The 22,621-nt window shown below is 43.6% G+C and overlaps 2 protein-coding genes across 6 annotated transcripts; both read left to right on the top strand.

Moving 5' to 3' along the window:
* The first annotated feature begins 1,133 nt into the window (after positions 1-1,133).
* On the top strand, positions 1,134-12,573 carry flvcr1 (FLVCR choline and heme transporter 1). The gene is made up of 12 exons (XM_032584930.1): positions 1,134-3,350; positions 5,654-5,726; positions 7,270-7,341; positions 7,867-8,007; positions 8,700-8,767; positions 8,898-9,001; positions 9,482-9,592; positions 10,239-10,344; positions 10,591-10,702; positions 10,773-10,840; positions 11,701-11,938; positions 11,970-12,573. Exons 1-11 carry the CDS (start codon positions 2,652-2,654, stop codon positions 11,797-11,799), a joined length of 1,653 nt encoding a protein of 550 aa, XP_032440821.1. The 5' UTR covers positions 1,134-2,651; the 3' UTR covers positions 11,800-11,938; positions 11,970-12,573.
* Positions 12,574-13,546: 973 nt separating this feature from the next.
* On the top strand, positions 13,547-21,713 carry txlnba (taxilin beta a). Of its 5 annotated transcripts, none has more exons than XM_032584887.1 (12): positions 13,547-13,674; positions 14,570-14,737; positions 14,807-14,867; positions 15,326-15,411; positions 15,482-15,631; positions 16,351-16,545; positions 17,191-17,310; positions 17,731-17,805; positions 19,045-19,137; positions 19,229-19,324; positions 20,126-20,990; positions 21,033-21,713. In XM_032584887.1, the coding sequence occupies exons 2-12, from the start codon at positions 14,579-14,581 to the stop codon at positions 21,251-21,253; spliced, it is 2,121 nt and encodes a 706-aa protein (XP_032440778.1). In that variant the 5' UTR covers positions 13,547-13,674; positions 14,570-14,578; the 3' UTR covers positions 21,254-21,713. The 5 variants fall into 5 exon arrangements, with proteins under 5 accessions (XP_032440778.1, XP_032440779.1, XP_032440774.1 ...); XM_032584888.1 differs by having other exon boundaries at positions 20,126-20,738; positions 20,886-21,713; XM_032584883.1 differs by having other exon boundaries at positions 20,126-21,713.
* The last annotated feature ends 908 nt before the right edge of the window (positions 21,714-22,621 follow it).

Genomic DNA, 22,621 nt, shown 5'->3' on the forward strand with positions numbered 1-22,621 from the left:
CTCTCGGCCCGCTCCCAGATCTTCCGGGGTTCCACCCGACGGCACGACTCCACCCGCATGTTCGGCTCTAGCAGAACCCGCTCAGAACCCCTCAGACCCGGACATCGTTCCTTCGCCGTGTCCGGTGTGAAATAAATAATCCCCAACGGTTCAGTTTGTGTTGCTAACCGCGTTGGCATGGCAACGGGAGACGTCGTCCTGCTCCCTGCGTTCCAAAGATCATTCGTGCAGAAAGATGTTCCACTCCGAAGATTTATTTCGCTGTGACATTAGCAGCCGCTCCCTTCCTTATTTTATTCGTGCGATGAGTCACTCAGGCTTATTTAAATAAACGGAGCAGTTCCGCTTTTAATTTTATGTATTGTCATGAATTCGTACGGTTGTTAATTTTTTATTCAACAATATACCTTAAATAAGTTTTAGCTAATTGTATCACTCTGATGTTTTTTGCCAGTGACGTGCGGTCAAGGGAGGCCAGGTGGCAGAGCCTCACCTGGCCTCCAGCTTTGTCCGCATGCGCGAAATTTCCTTAAGTAACCAACAACATGCAGGTGGTCTGTAGTTGTATGTCTGATTATGATTAAGTCAGTTCCTCACCAGCTATGAGCCTCACCGCACGTCACTGGTTTTTACACATGGACAACAGAGAAAAAACGTTTTCTGTTTTTCTCTGTTGATCTGAAAAAAAATGCAGCTCTAACTTTTTTTTTAAAATGAGTTAATTTATTACAAATGAAGTTTGTCAAAACTTTATTTATCTACGTTTGTTTAACACGACAACTTAATAAACGTAATATATTTACTTGGATAAATTAAATTTGATTAGTTCTAACAAATTAACTCGTTTTTAAGTTGGATCAACTGTTTCCTTTTTTCAGTGTATGATGGGAAAAGAAAGGACCTCAAACCAACTCATTCCTCACCCACCGTATTAATGCTGTTAATACGGTGGTTAATAAAAACTGTCATTTAAAATGAGCAAGACTGGGCCCGTTTAACTTTCTTAAAACCAGAGACAATGCAAACATCCTTCTAAACACAAAGAAGGATTCTGTGGTTCTGTCCAAACTGGTCCAGCAAGACGTCAGAAGGCAGCTCGTTTGTTTTTAGTGTAAATATGACAATCGTGTTTTATTTTCCCTGCCCAAATGGTTGCCACATGACCAAATAATGAACCAGTGGCTCATACTCGGCTGATTCTTGTTGTAGTTTTGCTGGCAGTCCCTGTTTAAAATGCGTCAGCTGTACTGATGCTGATGACTGACATAAAATATTTTTAAGCCAAATTTATTTTGATGAATTCAGAAAGTAAATACGTTCGTTGTGTGATCTATGAGGGCAAGAAATGTGAGTTCATACATTTCTACCAAACGATGAATGAATTAAGTTTGTGGCTTAGATTAGTGTTCAGGTGCAGCAGGTGAACGCGGCGTGGAGGAGGAACCCTCCGGGTCAGTCTGGGATTAGGATTAGAGCAGATGATGGGGCTGGACATATGGGAGGGCTAATTGGAGCTAACACGGCAAAATCCCTTTGTCATCATCCAGATGCATTTAGAAACGAGATGCATTTAGAAAATGTAAAGTTTTCTGGATCTGGGAGCTTTGTTTTGAAAGGGCAACACAACCAATTTTGTTTGTAAAGCTAAATTTAAATTTGCATTAACTGCTTTATTCAGGCAGAAGGAAACTGTTGGTTTTGATCTCATTTACCAACAAATTCAAATTATATTAGACGATAAATTGTCCCAGAAGTTATTGCAATAAACAGTAATAATATTATTTTTTTAGATTATTTTGAACTAATATGTAAATGCCATAATAAACAAGACCAATAAACTTTGAGCTCTAATTAACATTTAACACTGGAACTGGAAGATGTTATAAATATCCCAAATAATAATAAAAGATAAAACAGAAACAACAAATAAAATGAATTATGAAGTTTATGTTGAGACCAAAACACCAGACTGAAGACTTTCATCATTCAGTTTTTGGAGGAATGAGAGAAACAATAAGTTATAATTTGTTATGCAATTAATTGATTTATTGATTATTGCAACAAGCTTTTGTGGGGTCAAAATTAAATACATATATCATGAAATAAATATATGACTAATTAAATAATGTGCACTAATCTAAATTTTTATTAAATAAATTAATTTAAAAGTATGTATAATTATTTGACTCTTTATCTTTAAATAAATAGAAGGGAATATTTTAATATAACTTTAGTGTTTTATGAATTTTTGATTCCAACTGATAAAATATGGAGTCCTTTATTTTGAAGAGTATTTCTGAACTTCATTTATAAATGCTTTGTTTTGTTCCTCTCTTCCCCCCATGTTATTCTGCCCTGGGCACCACAGGACTTCGCACCGCCTTTGTTGCTTTAGCGGCGTGTGTCGGCGGGTATCAGACCGGATGCGAGCCGCTCTGCCATTGGCTGCTCGGCATCGGAAGGCAGGGCGGGTGTTACCGGCTGAACCCGAGGCTGCATGCCGGGATGCTGGCGGCGGACTAGACCCCGCAGCGGAGGGATTTTAACCATCCATTCTGGCAGAACGGACCGCCGGAGCGTCTTCTGATGAGGAAACAATTGTTTTCTGTTACTATGTCGCTTCCGCTTCCAGCTCTTCATCCGTGAGCGCCATGGTGGCGGGAGAGCTCGTGCAGGAGCATCTGCGCGCGGACACCGGCGCACCTGAAGACATCACGGTGGTCAGGAAGAGTCCGCAACCGGAGAGCGCACGGCGGCCAGCAGACACCGACTCCTGCTCCGACCCGGCATGTGGTGGGCCCGACCGGCACCGGGACCCGGAGGAGCTGGAGGTGCCGCCGGATGAGAGAGCGGCGATGCTGCCCGGCGCCGGTGGAGGAGAGCCGGAGGAGGCGGGAGGGAGGGCGCCAGAAACCAGGCTGTATTGGCGGCGGTTCGCGGTCCTGGCCGTGTTCAGCCTGTACTCCCTGGTGAACGCCTTCCAGTGGATCCACTACAGCATCATCGCCAACGTGTTCGCCAAATACTACGACGTCACCAACGACAAGGTGGACTGGCTCTCCATGGTCTACATGGTGGCCTACATCCCGCTCATCTTCCCGGCCACCTGGCTGCTGGACCGCCGCGGTCTGCGGCTCACGGCCCTGCTGGGCGCCGGGCTCAACTGCGCAGGCGCATGGCTCAAGTGCGCCAGCGTCAGCCCCGACAGGTTCGGGGTCACCGTGACGGCGCAGGTCATCTGCTCCGTGGCGCAGGTCTTCATCCTCGGCCTGCCGTCCCGCATCGCCTCGGTGTGGTTCGGACCGCGGGAGGTTTCCACCGCGTGCGCCACCGCCGTGCTGGGGAACCAGGTGAGTGATGCGCGCGCAGCCACCGCACGTTGTTAACGAGTCGGTCTAAACTACAGGGGCGTTCCGGCGCGTTTTGAAATGAGAAAATAAAAAATGTGTTGGATAAAATGCAGTAACTAGTTTCCTTCAGTGATCATTTAAGGAAAAACTCCGCTGAACATCAGAACAGTTCTGAGCTGGGATTCATTTTTCAGTTAACCAATTCATCACTGACAGCAAAAGTTGCTTTATTAGAGTTATTCTAGGTGAAGCTAAAACTGCCTTTAGAGGAGTTCTGGGTTTTTGAAAAATACAAACGTTCATATTTATTGTAGTCTTGCTTCGCTGTTTTTTCCCTGTTTTTTTGTCTATATCATCCAAAACAGCTTCACTGGTTTTATTAAGGCACACTTTGATCTTTCAGGTCCAATTTAAATAAGAACAAATCTTAATTTCTTATAAGTGTAGTTTCCTTTGTTTAGTATTTATTGTTTTGTATTATATTTCTTGGCAGAATTTTTTATAACCAACTTCATCTTAACTTTTATAATCTTTTCTTTCTTTTTAGCGAGATATTTGTTGTCATCGGTGGAAACAACAGATGAAAAAATAACTAGCTGGTAAATTCTGACGTTTACAGCAGGTGGGGGGGCGGGGCATCAGGTGTTGCGTCATTTTGAATGTCAGGCGCGCGCACTTGTTCAGTTGACATGATGGCTGCTGTCAATCAACTCTGGGTTTGTGATCTCCCCTCACCTGGAGGACAACTCTGTATGCAGCACACAGATGTGAGCTACGATGTTTTGACACAAAATTATTTTTTTTCTCTGCAATTTTAAAGAGGGTTAGATAATTTTTAAAAAATCCAAAAATGAATCTTTTCCTTTTTTTACTTAAAGGAAAATCTGAAGGTCTGCACACTGCGTACAGCTGCGGGCGCCAGGCTGTGCAAACCGATTTATTGCAAGTGCAGAATACGCTCGATAATGTCGAAGATGGATAGATATGACAAAAATCACGACTGGTCAAACATTTGGAAGATTAAAAAAATATAATTAAATAGATGTCAAATATTCTCCATCAATACCAGTTCAGAGCAGCAGGACAAACTGGTTCCGGCGCAGCAGCAGCTCCATCTGGACGCTCTGGGTCTGAAGCCAAAAGGCTCAGATTATGTTTGCTGTTCCACTAATTGTACGGGAAAGAGATTTCTGAGTGGGACAGAAACCAGCCAGAATATTTTAAAAAACAAAATGAAAAACACCATGACTAAACTTTAACGTGCTTAAAGTTTAATCATGTTATTTAACAAACAAAAATGAATTTCAACAGCGACCTGAAAACCATCAGTAGCCATAAGTATCCATGGTTACTGATGGCTGATTGGCTTTTGGACCTGAGCAAAATGAATCTGCTGTGGGCAAAGTGTGGGTCAGCATTTGGTCCGGACCGTAAACGGACATCGGAGGATTTTTCCATACGGCCCAAACGGTTCTATACATACTTCATTTGGACCAGATGTGGCACAAATACAGAATTCTCATTTCATTTTAGGAAGATTTGGTTTAGACTGGGACCGAATCAGAGTGAAGCCTTTTGTCAGCAGGTCTTTTTATCCATGAAATAATCATTTCTACATACAGTAGCTAATATATATTATTGTAAAAACAAATCACTTCCTAGTGAAATTGTGTGTTTCTGATATTATAATGACATAGAAATTATTACAAAAAAAAATAAAAATCAGCTCCACTTAGTGGCCCTGGTGCCCTAAGCGGCTGCTTAGTTTGCTTATGCCTTGGGCCGGCCCTGCAGACCGGTTCCTGATCCCAACCCAACCTGGAGCTGCTCATGTGTGTGAACCTTTGGGTGACCGAGGTTTTCTCTGTCTGCATAGAAACAGAGCTGTGAGCCGTCTGTCTGAATGGGACCAGCAGGGCCGTAAAGTGGGGGGCCAATGGCCCCCTGACCCCTCCTGTTCCGGCGCCTATGGTTTACAGTAATGTTGGTTAATCATTGACCCTGGCAAATAAATTAAAACATTTCAATAAATGTTTAGAATGTCTAGACGTCCTTATAGTTCAAAATCTGCAATAATCTGGTTCTAAAAGTATTTTTTAATACTTTGATAAAAAAACCCCCAAAAAAAACCATTTTGATTCAGTTCCTGCATCCTGTGTTTTTTGGGAGTCCTTCATTATCCCACAACAGATCTGGCTTTTTGTTATAACGCTTTAATTAACCAACTCTGAGATATTCACCATATTTTTACCGGATAAGGAAAAATTTCCACATTTATCTGAGTTTTAATCTGTGTGTTTTAGCTGGGGACGGCCATCGGGTTCCTCCTGCCTCCAGTCCTGGTACCAAACACACCGGAGGACCCTGAGAGAACAGGTGACTGGGAAAACGAGAACCGGATCTGGACTGGGCGCTTCCAAAACCAGAACCGGATCTGGACTAGGCACTTCCAAAATGTGGAAGGAAATGACGTGAAACCAAGTTTTACTGTGTAGTTACTATATACTGTATGTGCCGATCGATCGGCCATCCATCATAATCGGCCGATTTCCGTGAAAAAGTGTCTGATCGGTGATCGATCAGCGTCTCTAGTTGCCGATCACCTGTATCTCCTTCTCGGCCTGCAGCTGGTCTCCTGCCTTCTCGCTGCGCAGCATCAACTCCTGTAGTGAGGAACTTTAACGCTCTGAGTGAACCGGGACGTTTGCGTGTTGATGTGGGAAATGACCTCGGGGGCGAAGCTCGCCACAACGCATCAACACAACCAATCTAATATGATATTTAAAAAACAAACACTTGATTGATTTGGCTGCACGGAGGCTCAACGCAGGAACAAAAGACGTCTGGATCCAGACAACAGGTAGAGCAGCGCAGCTACCAACACGGTCAGAAAGCTGAACAAATAACAATAATTCAAGTCTTGGAGCCGCAGACTGAGACGCTGGTTCTGCTCCGGCTGTTGGACCGCCGCTACTGGTGGTGATGTTTCACAGACAGAGTCGCTGAACCTCCAGACGATGAACTGTCACAGCGAACAGCTGCTGAGAGCTGCAGCAGGGAACTGAAACACAAACAAACAGAGCCAATCAGAGCCAGCATTAAAGCTAGCATTAATCAGCTAGCCAATCAGAGCCAGCATTAAACAGCTAGCCAATCAGAGCTAGCATTAATCAGCTAGCCAATCAAAGCTAGCATTAATCAGCTAGCCAATCAGAGCTAGCAGTAATCAGCTAGCCAATCAGAGCTAGCATTAATCAGCTAGCCAATCAGAGCTAGCATTAATCAGCTAGCCAATCAGAGCTAGCATTAATCAGGCTCTCAGGAAGTTTTGATTCAGTAACTCAGGATTGTTTATTTTGATGCTTTTAACTTTGAATGAATGTTTCCTTTTTTGTTGACATTATTTGATATTAGCAGGTTAATTTGACTCCTGTATAATTTATGGCTGAGAGCCTTACTGTTAAATATGATTTTACTGATTGCAGGTTTTTCTGTCCTTTTGACTGAATTGCTGCTGTTTTGTGCCTGCAAGTATTTTGTTTATGTCTAAATTAGGTGAATTTATTGCCAGACCATTTTTTCATTTTGCCAGATCACGTAGTATCATTTATACCTAAAGCAAAAAATTAACAGCCAGGTGATCATCAGTGATCATTGGTGATCGGTGATCGGCCTCATGGATGATCTCAATCGGCAGCAAAAACCTGATCGGCGCGTCCCAAGTAGTTGTCATGGAAATTAGACTGACTTGGAACATTTGTAGCATGTTTCATGTTACAAATGTGAAACATGTTTTTCTCATTTCATAATTTGCTTGAATTATTTTCCATGTGAACTTCCTGTGTTTCCTTGGCAACCATTAGCTTCTTCTCATTGGATGGTTTCTGGAAGCAGCTAAAGGTGATTTTCTGTCCCTCAGGTCGCAACATCAGCATCATGTTTTATGGGGCAGCTGCTGTTTCCACGGGCCTCTTCGTCCTCACCGTCATAGGTACACACACACACACACACACACAACTTCATATTTCTACCCACATTAGCACTTAGCCTGACCCTCGTTAGCTCACATTCTGACTGAAAGCTTCCCGTTTTTGGATTTTGTGTCAGAGAGAGAAGTGATGAAGGCTGGAGGGTCGCTTTGAGTAGCAGCATGCCACGACATGCTAACAATATGCAAAGACATGTTATGCTAACAGTATGCAAAGTCATGCTAACTACCACTGTGGTTAAAGGCAAGCCATCAGATCCAGAGAATCTGCAGCTCAGATCCAGAGATCACCTGGAACTGCAGCCAAGGAGGTTCTTCAGAGTTCTGACTCAGATTCAGATGTACACCACACTTTTCAGATTCTTATTAGTTAAAAAAAGATTAATGCCGCCACCAGCCACTAGGGTCCTTAAATACGCTGAGTCTGCGTGTTTTGACGTTCTGTGGGTTTTATCTGACATGGAGGAACTTCTCTCACCTGAATGGCGTTTTGAACAGAAATCTGTTTCGTTTCTGTCTGTCCTGCAGTGATAAAAGACAAACCGCCTCTGCCGCCCAGCCAGGCGCAGGCCGTGTTACCGGGCGTCTCGCTGGACAATTACTCCTACAAACAGTCCATCATCAACCTGATCAAGAACAAAGCCTTCGTTCTGCTGCTCATCAGCTACGGTGAGGAGGAGAATCCCACTCTCACTTCTTCTGTTTCTGCGATTGTTCTGACCTGCAGGGATTAACCTCAGACGCTTAAAACAGTCAAACTAATCCCATCTGGCAAACATCAGGGATTAATCACTGAAAACCTGCAGGTGTGTTTGACATTAATTGCAATAATTGAGATATTTCCAGTCCAGACAAAAAAGGATTATTTTTTAAAGCTGCAGGCAGAGTCGCATGTTTCCCAGGTTTTACACAACCAAAACTTCTGCTTTTCAGTTTAAAGAGGTGAAAGTGGGCACTGCTAGCTAAAAGGCTACGCTAACCCTAAAGCTCTAACCATAAACATTAGCTCAGCTAATGCTAAAGTAATAAACCAACATGGTATTTAGCTCAAACTAAAGATTAACGTTATAGTAACAATTCATTTAGTAGAAGCTAATGTCAAAGCACTACACCAACATGGCATTTAGTTGAAGCTAATGCTAAATTGCTAACTTCAATTGCAATTATATCTGCAGTTCAAAGACTGCAACCTCTAGCACCATTTAATGTTGCTCTCACCACTGGTTAGCACTTTAGCATTAGCTTCTGTTAAATACAGAGTCAGTATAGCACTTTAGCATCAGCAGAGCTAATATTTACGGCTAGCTAGTGTTTTAGCTAGCGGCGCAGCAGGACTCTGATGTTCTCGCTGCCATCTGCAGGCATCCTGACCGGATCCTTCTACTCCGTCTCCACGCTGCTCAACCAGATCATCCTCCATTACTTCCAGGTAAACACCGACGGTCGCCACGGTTACATCAGCAGCACGAAGAGACGCAGAACAGCGCACGGGTTAACCCAGCAGAACCCCTCTGGGTTGGTCCAGAACCTGTCAGAACCTTCCTCTCTCTGTTCCTCAGGGTCAGGAGCTGAACACTGGGCGGATCGGACTGACCCTGGTTCTGGCCGGGATGGTCGGGTCCATCCTCTGTGGCCTTTGGCTGGACCACACCAAGACCTACAAGTAGGCCATCCAACACTTCATCCATCCATCCAACATTTCATCCATCCATCAACATTTCATCCATCCATCCATCCAACACTTCATCCATCCATCAATATTTCATCCATCCATCAACATTTCATCCATCCATCCATCCAACATTTCATCCATCCATCCAACATTTCACCCATCCATCCAACACTTCATCCATCCATCCATCCAACATTTCATCCATCCATCCAACACTTCATCCATCCATCAACATTTCATCCATCCATCCATCCAACACTTCATCCATCCATCAACATTTCATCCATCCATCAACATTTCATCCATCCATCCATCCAACATTTCATCCATCCATCCAACATTTCATCCATCCATCCAACATTTCACCCATCCATCCAACACTTCATCCATCCATCCAACATTTCATCCATCCATCCAACACTTCACCCATCCATCCCTCCCTCCTTAACAGCTCCTGTCCTCTGTTGCCAGGGTAACCACTCTCGTCGTCTACCTGCTGTCCTTCGTGGGGATGCTGGTCTTCACCTTCACCTTGGACCTGAACAACATCTACCTGGTCTTCTTCACAGCTGGAGTCCTCGGGTATGAAGGGGGCGGTTCCTCTGACCTCTGACCTTTCAGGTCCAACAAACAGACTGGAAACAGGAAGTTGTTTCAGGTGTAAACACTCTTGCTGATGGCGTGACAGAAACACTATCAGATGTTTACATGTCAACAGAAACAAATGATGATGTCATAGTGACATCACAATGAAGGGCTTCCCAGAGCTCCAGATGTTTGCGGCTTTTAAAGGGCCAGTGTCGCATAAAATCAACTTTTTATCTTTAAATCATGTTTTAATGTTTTTCTCATGAAAAACAATCCTAGACTGTTGCTTGACTTGAGAAATCCTTTCATCTCCATGGCAACCATTCAGTTGTCCATAACGCCTGGGTGGACGTAGCCCCGCCTTCGAGGCGCAGCTCCTCCCCCACTCAGCTCCTTCAGACTAGCCCGCACCAATTAGCAAACAATTATAGAGCAAAGCTGGTAGAAACATTAAAGGGTTTAAAGAGGAGCCATGTTGGGATGAGAGTTTTTAAAGAGAAAGAGACCCAATTTCAAGACGTTAAATCAGGAAGTAAAAGTTTTATAACAACCGAAGGAAACATTGTTCCTCATTGTGCGATTAAATGAATCATGGATCTGAGCAGTGAAGACGACTTTCTTCTTCTTCTTCTCCTGTCAGGTTCTTCATGACCGGCTACCTTCCTCTGGGCTTCGAGTTCGGCGTGGAGATCACCTACCCCGAGTCTGAGGGGACGTCGTCAGGACTGCTCAACGCTTTCGCACAGGTACCATGAAGACGGGACTCTGTCCTCCGGTCCGTCTCTTACTCTGGATGCTTCAAATGTTTTCCAGTTTGTTCATTATAAATGTTCATTAGAATTTACACTTTATTGGTCTTGAATTATTACCATTATATTACTTGAAAATGGTCTATAAACAGCAGCATTATCGTTTATCGCGATAACGTCCTGGAGGATTTATCGTCCAGAGACATTTATCGTTGCCGTTCTTGCGTCTCGTTGCTCCTGCAGCTCTTCGGCATCATCTTCACTCTGATTCAGGGCTGGCTGACCACGGCCTTCGATCCGCTGGCTGGGAACGTCTTCCTGTCCGCCTGGATCCTGCTGGGTGTGATTCTGACCGGTAGGCCGGGTCCATCACTGATGATGTCATCAGAGGCCGCGGTGCTCTGACTTGTTGTTTTTGTTTTCAGCTTTAATAAAGTCAGAGCTGAAACGACACAACGTCAACATGGCGACGGAGAGCAAAGCCCTGCAGGCGGTGAGTGTTTCCTCCAGGCGCGTCAGAGCAGCGGCCATATTGGGAGAGGCAGGTTCATCTGAAGAGCTGAGCTGCTGTTAGAAGAAACAAAAGTTTCATTTTATGCAGGAATGAATTTATTCACAAGATGAACATAATCCACAACATGAACCCAATTTGATTAATAAACTTTGCTGAGTTCACAGAAATGACAGCAAAACAGATTTTATTGAAATAAAAATTATATTATATTTTTATCGTGTTTCTCAGATGTTAGCTAAAATGGCCGCTGCATTAGAAAAACATTTCTGTATCCACAACATTGAAACTTTAGCATCAGAACTGAACCTGTGAATTTCTGGCTCATTAGCATTAGCTAACACATTAGCTTGCTGTACTTCCTGTCCAGTCGCCCTCGGTGTGAGCGACCTTTAAAGCGTCGCCTCCTCGTGTCTGTCCTCTAAATCTTTTCTCTGAACGCGGTGAAAAGCGTCTCTCTGTAAATCTGGACGTGAACTTTAACTGTCCAGCCTGTTGCTGGGACGGGACGGACAGACTGTCCTCAGACAGACAGACTGTCCTCTGCTGACCAATCAGCTGCTGCCTGCTGCTTCTTCCCACCATAAATTCTCTTGTGTCTAACAGGGTTCTTTAAAGGGCCGGTATCATGTGATCTCCAGCCACAAAATGCCATTTTATAGCACAATCAGTAACTATGTTACCTTTAGTTACCACATATGTCCAATTTGACCTAAAAGATGCTTTACTTCCTGAATTAAAGCTTTGAAATTGGGTTGATTCTAGATGAATCGTTTGGTCTGCTGCCATCTGGTGGCGGCGCTGAGAACTTCTCCACATTAATCCTGTCCTTCCCTCTGCAGCGTCCCACCGATCACCATGGCGACCGTCTAGCTGGACATCAAGCCAACGGCGTCCAGCTGGAGCCTTCGCTCAGCGTCTCCAGGGAAACGTCTCTGTGAGAACCAGAACCAAGCCCAGTCGGCTCCAGAACTCAGTCGGGTCCAGGTTGTTACTTTCAGAAACAGTCTTCAATGGTCACAGCATCGCTCCGAGTCGGGTCAGAACCCAAACTGGATCTCCTGCTGCTCCTGGTCCAACCAGAACCATGATGATTGGACCGGAACAGAACCTGGACCATGTCTCAGTTGGTCCCGGTTCTGGTTGGACACATTTGGACTGAATCATGACAGACAATCAGCTGCTCCTTAGAGTTCTGCTGCACAAACCGGTCCGGACCGAACAGAACCAGGGGGAACAGTGCACAGAAAAGCACAACTTCCTGTTTCCCGTTGCAGTGTTTCCTAAGAGAGGCCTGCGGGGGGCGCTGTGGGGCCACAACGTTGGAAGGAAGATGAGAAAAAAAATTCATTCAAAAACATTGAAAAATTTAAATCCCGTAATTTTTTTAATTTTATCTAGTATTCAATCATGTTTTTTAAATAATATATAAGTGAAGATAATTTATGTAAATGTCATTTCTGATTATGATTTTCTGATCAAATTCATTTTTCCTCCAAGCGAGAAACGGAAAAGTTTCTGACAAAAGGCACAAAAAATCATGAGAACTTTGGGAATAAAATAAAATTTGATGTGATTAATATCAGATATTGTATTATGTGGTAAAGAAGTCATAATATATGATATGATATATCATGGCCAATTGAAATCAGTTATGAGTTAGCATTTATGCTAAAGGAATGTAATAATTATTGAATAAAAACATTCGAAAAGTTCATGTTTCTTTACATGTTTTGTATCTTTGTGAGTTTGCTAAAAAGGTCAGAGGTCAATGCTTTTCGGGAGGCCTTGGAATGGAAAAGTTTGTGAACTTCCTGTTTCCTGGTCAGGTATTGAAAACTCCTGAAACTGTTTTTCAGGATTTTCTGTCATCGTAGTTTCATAACTTTTATTTAGTAGAGAAATCGGTTCTCTGTTCAGAACCGAAGACGGTATTCTGATACCTGCTGCTAGTTTTCCTCAAAGAGCCCAACGTTAACAGCATTTAGCTAACCTAAACATTTAGCTAATGTAAGCTAATACACTGCTAGTGGTAGCACTCATGCTAACATTATGTTTTAGGCTAAAGTTGGCATTGTGTATAATTTAGATTTTAAAGCTAAACTAACATACTGAAGTCGATGTTGCTCTATATGGTAGCGATAGCCCGCAGGCTAACGGTAGCATTTACTATAAATTAGCATTTTAGGTAATTTTGATTTAAAAGTTAAGTCTAACAAACTGAATGGAGTATGTCAGTTTTAGTTACATGTTAGCGATAGCTTACATGAAGTCATTTTAGCTAATTCTGGACACGAATTTTCATTTAAATGTTAGAAGATTTTTAGGTTTTGAGCTCAAACTCGAGGCCAGCAGAACCGAACTCACCTTTGGGTCAAAGTACAAACACTTGCAGGTCCTTCCAGTTTTCTGAATATTTTCTCTTTTTGGAGGGAGTTAAGGGACATGTTTGGTTTTTATTGCCCCTCAAAAATGAAAATGTTTTCATTATTTCTCACTAATTTAATTGCTCGTCCTGTTGTTGGAATAATCCAGTAATTATTTGCTCCAGTAAAGTTAGTTTCCCATCATGCTCTCTGTTTCTGTTCGACTTTTTAACTTTTTCTGTTGGCAAATCAGAACCTGAAAGCTTCATCTGCTGACGTTTAATTCAAAGCTGCAGGGAGACAGCGCCCCCCTGTGGCTCTGAGCGGGTCTCCTCAGGTTATTTTGGGGATCAGCTGTTGCTCTTCTTGTCAGCAGGACCCTCCTCTTCCTCCTCTGATCTTCCTCTGCCTGCAGAGCTTCACCTCCTCTCCTTCGCCACCCGGATCCTGGTAAGACTTTCTAACCTCTAAATGTTCTCTCAGTTTTGCTCCTGTTTTGTTTTTCACATTTGGAGAGTTTTTATGAAATCAGCTTCATCATCACTTTGTTTCTCTGAGTTTCGTCCTGGAGATCCAATCTGCTTCTGTTTCACCAAACTGGATTTTATTTGCTGTTTCCAGCTGATTTTAATCCTACAAACATTTATGTTGTGTATTTAAATGTCTAAATATGTTTCAATATGTTTTAAAGTTTCATCTGGGAACATTATCATCAGGTAAACAAGTTATTTATGAAGTTACTCTGTCAACATGTTGAACTCCTACAGGAGACGCTGTGATTGGTGGTTTAACAGAGGAGTGGGCGGGACCAAAACATCTATGAGTCCAGGCTGGGGTCAAGGCTGAGGTCAGGGGTCGAGTCAGGGGGGAGGGGCTTGGATCTGAACTACCTGAAGCAGATAAAGAGAAAAAAGTCAAATTCTCAGCAGGAGATCTGGGCGTTTCACCGACACCGAACCTGCTGCCGGCAGGCCGCCATATTAGGAGGCCCTGAGAATAGAAGACAGGCAGCAGGTGTGTGTGTGTGTGTGTTACTGCTAATTTTAAACCTGACAGATAAAATAAGGAGGGCAGCCGTCAGAGCCAAGCTGAAAAACAGCAGCTGGAGATGATCAGAAATTAGATTTGACACGAGCAGCGAAACAATAAGAGACAATAAAAACCATAAAACGATGAAAAGTTTTTAAAAATTAGAGGCCAGAAAAACAATAAGATATTAAAAATAAGACAACAATGAAATGGTAAGAGACGATAAAAGTAAGAAGATAAAAACTATATAAAATGAGACAATAAAAAATTTAAAAAACAATGAAAACGGTAAGAGATGATAAAATCTGTTTTTCAGTGACCGAGGATGGAGACGTCAGTGGAAGCAGCCGAGCTGTTGGCGCCGTCGCCCCTGGAAACCGAGAGTTTGGACGGAGACTCCGCCTCCTCGGCGACCTTTGACCCGATGGAGGAGTTCAGCCGGCGGCTGCAGGACATCCTGAGGACGCACGGCTCGGCCGAACCGGTGGGTCAGGCGACGCCGCGTCCGCCCGCTGCCGTTCAGTCATAACGTCTGTGATGTTCGGTCCGACAGGTCGCTACGGACAACGAGACGGAAAAGACCCCAGAGGAGGTCAAAGGTCACATGGAGACAGGTGAGACGGAGTAAAACGGAGTAAATTTACAGCAAAAACTCAGAAATTAATCTCTTCTAGAAAAAACTTCGAAATTTCCATTTCAAGAGGCAAAATTTTCAAATTTACAGATGAATCTCAAATTTTAAAAATTTTAATAAGATTTTTTACTTTTGAAACGCTGAAATTTTTAAGTTTGAAAGTTTTTTCCACGGAAATTTTTAGAAATCTAAAGATTAATGTAAAAAAAATTTCAGAGTTTCAAAAGGCAAATATTTTCAAGTTTTTTTTCTAGAACATTTCTTTTATTAATTTCCAAATTTGAGGTTTTTTTCCAGTAATTCTTTTCACTTTGAAACTCGAAAATTTCCGTGATTTTTCTGGAAAATGTCTGAGATTAATCTAAAAATCTTTTTACATAAATCTGCTCCTGTGTTTCTTTCTGTCTTTAATGCGCTGAACTCTGTGGTCCTGTGCAGACGTGTCCCTCATCCGGCAGCGCCTGAGCAACCTGCCGTCCGCAGAGGACCGACTGGAGGAACTGGTGCAGCAGTTCGCTGAACTGGTGAGAAAAATTTCCGCTCAGCCGGTGAGACTCCGGCGTCAGCGGCTCATCAGCGGCTGTGTGTCAGCAGGCGGCGCTGTGGCGCGGCGAGCAACAGAAGAAGAGCGCGCTGCATCAGAAACTCTGCCACCTGCTGGAGGAACGGCGCTGCAGCATGGCGGCGCGCGGCCAGCTGGAGGCGCTGTGCAGAGACCTGCAGGCTCATTACGGCGCGCTGCGGGTAGGACCGGCTCACCCCTCCAGAATCAACCAGAACCAGATTAACCAGAACCAGCTGATTTATCCAGATCCAGACTAAATGTGTCTGTAGGTCTGTGTCCCAGCTGTGAGCAGACCTGCGCTAATAACAGAGCTAATTGTTAGCTTAGCGCTTTAGCGTTTTGCTAACTTTGAAAACAGTTAGCTTCTCCTAAATTAATTTTAAGAAATTAAGAAACATACAGGAACATAATAAAGTTTAGAAGATATAAACATAAATGCAATATCTAAGGGCGTTATAGAAATTATGTTAAAATTAAATTGGTTTTCAACGCTGTAGAGTTTTAGGTTAGATATCATTGAATGTTGTAGCATCATTTAAACTTGAGTTTAAGGTATTTATAGAGTTTTATTGATAATTGAAGATAAAATCTGGATTGTAGTTTTTTGTTGCAGATGTTTTTCAGTGTAAATATGATTAGAAAGTTCACAGCATATAAAAGTTCTTTATCACTGCAGTCACATTTTCCATTAGCGCTTTAGCATTAGCTTCCACTAAATGCCATGTGGGTATAGCATTTAGAGTTAGCTGAGCTAATGTTTGTGACAGGTGTTTTGGTGTTAGCGTTAGCTAGCTGTTTAGTTAGCGGACAATGGAGCCAGGAGGCTCATGTGATGATGAAGAGAAGTGATGGGAGTACACAGCCCTGAGGCGCTCCTTACCAGACGTTTCTCCTGCAGGAGGAGACGCTGCGGCGCTGCAGGGAGGACGAGGAGAAGCGGAGCGACATCACCAACCACTTCCAGGAGACGCTGACGGAGATCCAGGCTCAGATCGAGCTGCACAGCGGCCGCAACGACAAGCTGCGGCAGGAGAACGCCAACCTGACCGACAAGCTGGAGGGCCTCATGAGTCAGTACGAGCGCCGGGAGGAGGTGAGAGGAGGCGGGACACATCCGGACGTTCACACAGGAAAATGATTCCTGCTCTGTTTTCCAGCTTCATGCTGCTGTTTGAAATGTGAATTTATTTCAACACTTTGCAGAAGGAAAAATGTAACTGCACCTTCTGATCCAGGGTTGTTCAAACTGTGGCCCAGGGGCCATTTGTGGCCCTCGGTCTGAGTTTGTTTGGCCCCCCACTGCAGTTCAAGAACGACATGAATTTTACCCATCCATTAGTTAGTTAACTTCTTATTTTTAAATTACTGACGTCATTTTCTCAGAACTGAAAGTGTTTTCATCTTTTTCTTTCCAAACTTTTATAAAAAGCATAACCGCGGTTTTTTTTGTTTTTTTTTTATACAGAAAACCAAACTTTGCTGCAACCAAGTCAGCTTCTATTAAATTTACTGAATTTAGCTCAATATAAAAGAAAGTGATCCAAATCTGTTCTTATAACTGAAAATAAATGTGAATCTGAACAGCAAACATGAACATTTTTACTTTTGGGATCAAAATCCCTTCCCCACTAAAGGTCAGACTCCTTTACTTGTTTGGTTTTAGTTTTCTTTCTGTGGACTCCCTGTTGTAAAGGCGGCGGCGTTTCCAGAGCTAACAGACTCTTCTGCCGTCCTGCAGAGTTTGGAGAAGATCAACAAACATCACGACCTGCAGCACAAACTGACGGAGGCCAAACTGCAGCAGGCCAACGCGCTGCTGGCCGAGGCTGAAGACAAACACAAACGGGAGAAAGAATATGTGAGTGATGATGATGATGATGATGATGATGGTGATGATGATGGTGATGATGATGATAAGCTAAATATTTAGCTTCAAACTAAACTGTTAGCTTCTAATTAAATATTTGCTTTTAAACGGTGACATTTATGAATGAGTGAATATGATGGTGAAAATGAGTCTCCATGTTTTCCTCTGACAGACTAAAATCTAATTATTGCTGTTGATTTTTATCTGTGTAATTTTACATTTGGTAGATTTATATGAAACATGATTTCTGCAGGATCCAGATTGGAATCATTACAATGAATCAAAGTAAATTCATGCTATCTGTCATGTTGCACGTATTCATGGTGACTGCGGATGATTATATGGTCTAATGTGTTTCCATATGTGCAGCAGACCCTGTGACTGAGTGACTGTGTGTCTCTGTTGCTGTAGTTGCTTAGAGAAGCTATTGACAAAACAAAGAAATGCTTCGCTATGAAGGAGCAGGAGCTGGCCATGAAGAAGAAGGTAAAGACCGTCTGTAACCGCGTCTGTTTCTGTTCCCTCTGACCAGTTACTGGTTCAGGCCGCTGAGTGGAAACTGCAGGCTAAGACTCTCAGAGAGCAGGCGACTGTCATGCAGGCACAGGTGAATATTCACGGCCAGAACACCTGGACAGGTAGCACGCTGCAGATCCATGAGGCGCTGCAGGTTCTCATCACCTGAGGAGATTCTCTGCCCTCCACCCGGTTCTGATCCAACAACAGAGGCTAAAATATCTTCTTTCATTTCAACAATAAAGGCATATTCATCTGAGAATAAAACTGCAGTGTCCCCAGAATAAAGTCACAATAAAACAAGAATAATAGGGTCATAATATTTTGAGAATAAAGTCAAATTAAGTGGAAATAATCCAAGAAGTTGGAATTATGTGAGAATAAAGTCATAAGGAGAATAAAGTTGTGCAGCAATAAAGTCATTTTAATTTGAGAATAAAGTCATAAAATATGAGATTATTGGTATCAATAAGTATTCATAATACTGTAATAAAATTGTGCAACAATAGTCGTAATATTACCAGAAAAAAGTCATGTTCATTTCAAAATAAAAGCGCAAGAATATAAGAGTAAATTCATAACAACATGGGAATAAATTTGAAAAATATGAGAATAAACTCATATTAAAGTGGAAATAAAACGAGAATAAAGTCGCAATAATACAAGAATTAAGTTGTAATATTACCAGAACAAGGTCTAAATATCACAAGAGTGTATAATATTACCAGAATAAAATCTTAGTTTGGTGATAAACTTGCTGCTAGTTGCTCTTCTTTACGTTTTCTGTCACGCTGAACCCCAGCAGAGCAGCAAACTTATGGAAACGGACAAAATGTTGAAAATGGTTCTGAGTTCAGCTGCCGAGTCCACATTGGTGCCGTTTAAACAGGGTATATTATCGCCTGCAGCGCCCCCTGCTGGCCATGACTCCGAACCTTCATACAAACATCCTGAACGGTCTGAAATGTGCTGAAGGAAATGCTGCCCCCTTGTGGCGGTTCCCCTCATCTGCAGACAAAACCAAAGGAGGACAGCAGAACTTCAGCGCCTTCGGAACCAGAACCTTATTTTAATCAAACGAGCAGCTCTCTGTGTGACCACAGAACAACCTGGAAGTCCATCAGCCTCAGGAAACTCCTGTGAACTCCTTAAACCCTTAATATCTTCCTGTCTTCCATGTTTACGTCTTTTTTCTCCGTTCGTTCGCAGCTGGCGCTCTACGCTCAGAAGTTCGACGAGTTTCAGGCAACGCTGGCCAAGAGCAATGAGATCTATGTCCGCTTCAAACAGGAGATGGACAACGTGAGTGGCTTCCAGATCCATTCAAATCTGCTCACATTCCTACAGTTAGAGTCATGATAACTGCAACAAAGCTGAATGTTTCTGTTTTTAGATGACTGAGAAGATGAAGAAGGTGGAGAAGGAGGCAAACCTTTGGAAGACCAGGTTTGAGAACTGCAACAAGACGCTGATCGACATGATTGAGGAGGTAAGCTGACTGGACCGAAGTAAATCAGAAGCAAAATGCTGAGAAGTCGATGTGATGTTCTCTAGATACTTTGGATCAGCTTCTGAATTCCCTCCAGGAAAGGAAGGAAATCATCTCCCAGGACTCAGAGTCTCTCTGGTCTAAACACCAGCGGGAGAAATTTTATTCAGCATATCTGCACAGGTTTCACACTCACACAAATGGCCCACTTAGGGTCTGAGCCCCACGTTGGGCACCAACCTTCAACAGGTGTTGATCAGTGGCAAAAAGATAAAAATAAAACCATCGGCTCCAAATCAGGCCAGCAGGGCAGATTTTACGTAGTGGGGCTGCATGTAGAGATCCACAATCACAGAAATCTTCCGATAGCGTGAGTGAGTCTGAGTTCGTCTTTTGACTCATCAAGCAACTTCCTTCTTCATCAATAGAAACAGAAATGCAGAGAAACATCAGATTTTAGCGGTTGGAGAATTTTTTTCCTTGTCTTAGGCTAAAAACCACGAGGCATTTCTCCCGCTAGCGCTAGACACACCTCCCCAACCGAGCCGGACGTTCTAGGCAGACGGACCGGAGTTGGGTTAAAGCGGACCAAACCGGGCTGCTGTGAATGCAGCACTGAAGGTCCTCATTGTGGACCAGTTGGCTAATTAAATCGTCTCCATTTATCTCAGAGGCTGGAACCAACCCAGATATTAGGTCTGCAAGTTTCTGATCAGACTGAGCGCCGTCAGCAGCATCGGTTAGCATCGGTTAGCATCGGTTAGCCTAACTCTCTCCGTTTTGTTTCTTCTTCTTCTGCAGAGAACAGAGAAAGGCAGAGAGTACGACCTGTTTGTCCTGAAGATCCAGAAGCTGGAGAAGCTCTGCCGTGCTCTGCAGGAGGAGAGGAAAGGGCTCTATGACAAGATCCGAGAGGTCCGCCAGTCCAGCGCCGGCCTCCCGTCCAAACTAGCCAACTTCACAGAGAACGCTGGAGTTCCTGAAGACGCTGCCATGCCGGACCTGGAGGGGCTCCAGGAGCTCCAGCAGGACGACCCGGTTCTGACGGAGAACATCGTCCGGCTGCGGCAGGAGCAGGCCAAGCTGCAGGAGTTCGCCGCCGCCCTGCTGGCCGCGCCGGGCGATAACGAGGAGCAGGACGAGAAAAAGGAGCTGGGCGACGAAGACGATATCATCGTCTCCGCCATCGCTCAGTTCCAAACCAGAACCAACATCAAGGAAGGTCTGGCTTCAGCGCCTGGTCAGGTAGAAGGCAGAGAAGAGAAGGCTGAAGATCCACCTGTGGTTCTGCTGAAGGGTCAAGAACCACAGGGAACCAGGTCAGAACCAACCGACCCGGTGGCGCCTCCAGAGGTGGAGCAGAGTCCGACACAAGTCAGAGAGGATGTCCAACAGTCAGCAACCTCAGAACCAGGCAAGGGAGATCCAGAACCAGGCAGGGCGGATCCAGAACCAGCCAGGGCAGATCCAGAACCAGCCAAGGGAGATCCAGAACCAGGCAGGGCGGATCCAGAACCAGCCAGGGCAGATCCAGAACCAGCTAAGGGAGATCCAGAACCAGGCAGGGCGGATCCAGAACCAGGCAGGGCGGATCCAGAACCAGCCAAGGGAGATCCAAAACCAGGCAGGGCGGATCCAGAACCAGCCAGGGCAGATCCAGAACCAGGCAGGGAGGATCCAGAACCAGGCAGGGCGGATCCAGAACCAGGCAGGGTGGATCCAGAACCAGAAGCTTTAGAAACAGAACATCTGAAGGAGACCAGTTTTTTGAAACCAGTCCTCCCAGTGGAAGAGATTCTGGTCCAGCAGTTGCCCAGTGGGCCAGAACCAGGAGAGTCCAGTAAACCGTCTGATGGGTCAACCAAAGCAGCCGGCGGGAAGCAAATCCCCAAGAAGAAGAAGAAGAGGAACAGCAAGAGCACCAGCTGAACCTCCAGCTGTGTGTGTGTGTGTGTGTGTGTGTGTGTGTGTGTGCGTTTGTTTCTAATACCTTGTGGGGACCATTTTCCTGACACTACGTTGTGGGGACTGAAGCCTGGGCCCCATAAGGGGAATCCTGTTTATGGGTCAGGGGTCAGATTTAGGACTAAGGTGTGAATTGAGTTTTGGTTGGTTAGCGTTAGGTATGTAACGGTTACGGTAAGGATAAGGATAAGGATTAGGCGGTAGAAATGAATGGAAGTCAATGGAAAGTCCCTACAAAGATATTCATGCAAACATGTGTGTGTGTGTGTTTGTAAAGGTCAGCTGTCCAAATGAAGATGTAGCTTGACAGGCTGGAGGAGATGCCTCACTAACTTCTACATTTACTGCACGTTTAGTGAATCTAAAACCAGAGTTGGTATCCATGGCAACCACAATCAATAAAGTGATTTTTTTTTTTTACAAATTTGATGTTTTCAGTCTTTGCTGCCTCATCGTGACCTTTGACGTGAGTTTGCTCAAGACACAACCCTCAGGGAGAATCAAATTAAGATCTGAAGCTAAATATTTATTTTGTTAGCTAAATACTTAGACAGCTAATTAAAACAAAGCAGTTTCTCAATCATAAAGCTCTTTGTGCAATAAATCATACTTTTAACACATTTGAGTTGCCCTTCCAAAATTTACATAAGTTACATAAAATATTTAATTTATATATTTTTTGTTGTTTTCTTTTTTGTCATTTTAAATTCATTATTATTGTTGTTGTTGTTATTATTATTATTGGATTTTTTAAATAAAGTTTTTGCTTATTTTATTTATTTATTTTTTCAAACCCATAAATAAATGAAATAATTGGCTGGGTTTGAAACACGGATGAGTTTTTAAGAAAGGAAAGAAGCAAAAAGTGCTTTAGAGAAATTAATAAAAGTGTAAAATCCAACCATTGATTGGACTAAATCTCCCTCAGGTTGTATTTTATCCTGAAGAAATTTATTTTTATCATTTAGAGACCAGTTAGTTTGTGGTTTTGGATTAAGTGGAAAACCCGGATTACCCGGAGAAAACCCAAAAAGAAAAGAGTAGAAACAATCGGCTGGGAATGAAACCGAACCGGCTCAGTTTTTATGGAAGCAGGAAACTTTTTCATTTTAAAGACATAAAAATAGATTCCTCTAACAGATTACAGCATTTTAAAAAGCTGTTGTAATCCTCTGGTTCCTGGAGGCGGCGCCATTTTGCTACCATATCAGGCCTGCGTAGCGGGAACTCCGCCGCATGTAGAACCACCTGGCGATGTTCTCCAGGTCCCGATCGATGGCTCCAAGCATCCGGACCAGAGTGTTCTCGGGTTTCCTTGTGATGTTCATTCTG

The sequence above is a fragment of the Xiphophorus hellerii genome, chromosome 15, assembly GCF_003331165.1.
Source record: "Xiphophorus hellerii strain 12219 chromosome 15, Xiphophorus_hellerii-4.1, whole genome shotgun sequence".
Classification (NCBI taxonomy): Eukaryota; Metazoa; Chordata; class Actinopteri; order Cyprinodontiformes; family Poeciliidae; genus Xiphophorus; species Xiphophorus hellerii.

Bases quoted from the DNA above. Each gene is read 5' to 3' on its own strand.
- flvcr1 (XM_032584930.1), top strand. From the start codon at position 2,652: ATGGTGGCGGGAGAGCTCGTGCAGGAGCATCTGCGCGCGGACACCGGC. The intron at 5,727-7,269 runs GTGACTGGGAAA...TCTGTCCCTCAG, and splicing joins GGAGGACCCTGAGAGAACAG to GTCGCAACATCAGCATCATG. The intron at 10,345-10,590 runs GTACCATGAAGA...TTGCTCCTGCAG, and splicing joins TGCTCAACGCTTTCGCACAG to CTCTTCGGCATCATCTTCAC.
- txlnba (XM_032584883.1), top strand. From the start codon at position 14,579: ATGGAGACGTCAGTGGAAGCAGCCGAGCTGTTGGCGCCGTCGCCCCTG. The intron at 17,311-17,730 runs GTGAGTGATGAT...CTGTTGCTGTAG, and splicing joins ACAAACGGGAGAAAGAATAT to TTGCTTAGAGAAGCTATTGA. The intron at 19,325-20,125 runs GTAAGCTGACTG...CTTCTTCTGCAG, and splicing joins TGATCGACATGATTGAGGAG to AGAACAGAGAAAGGCAGAGA.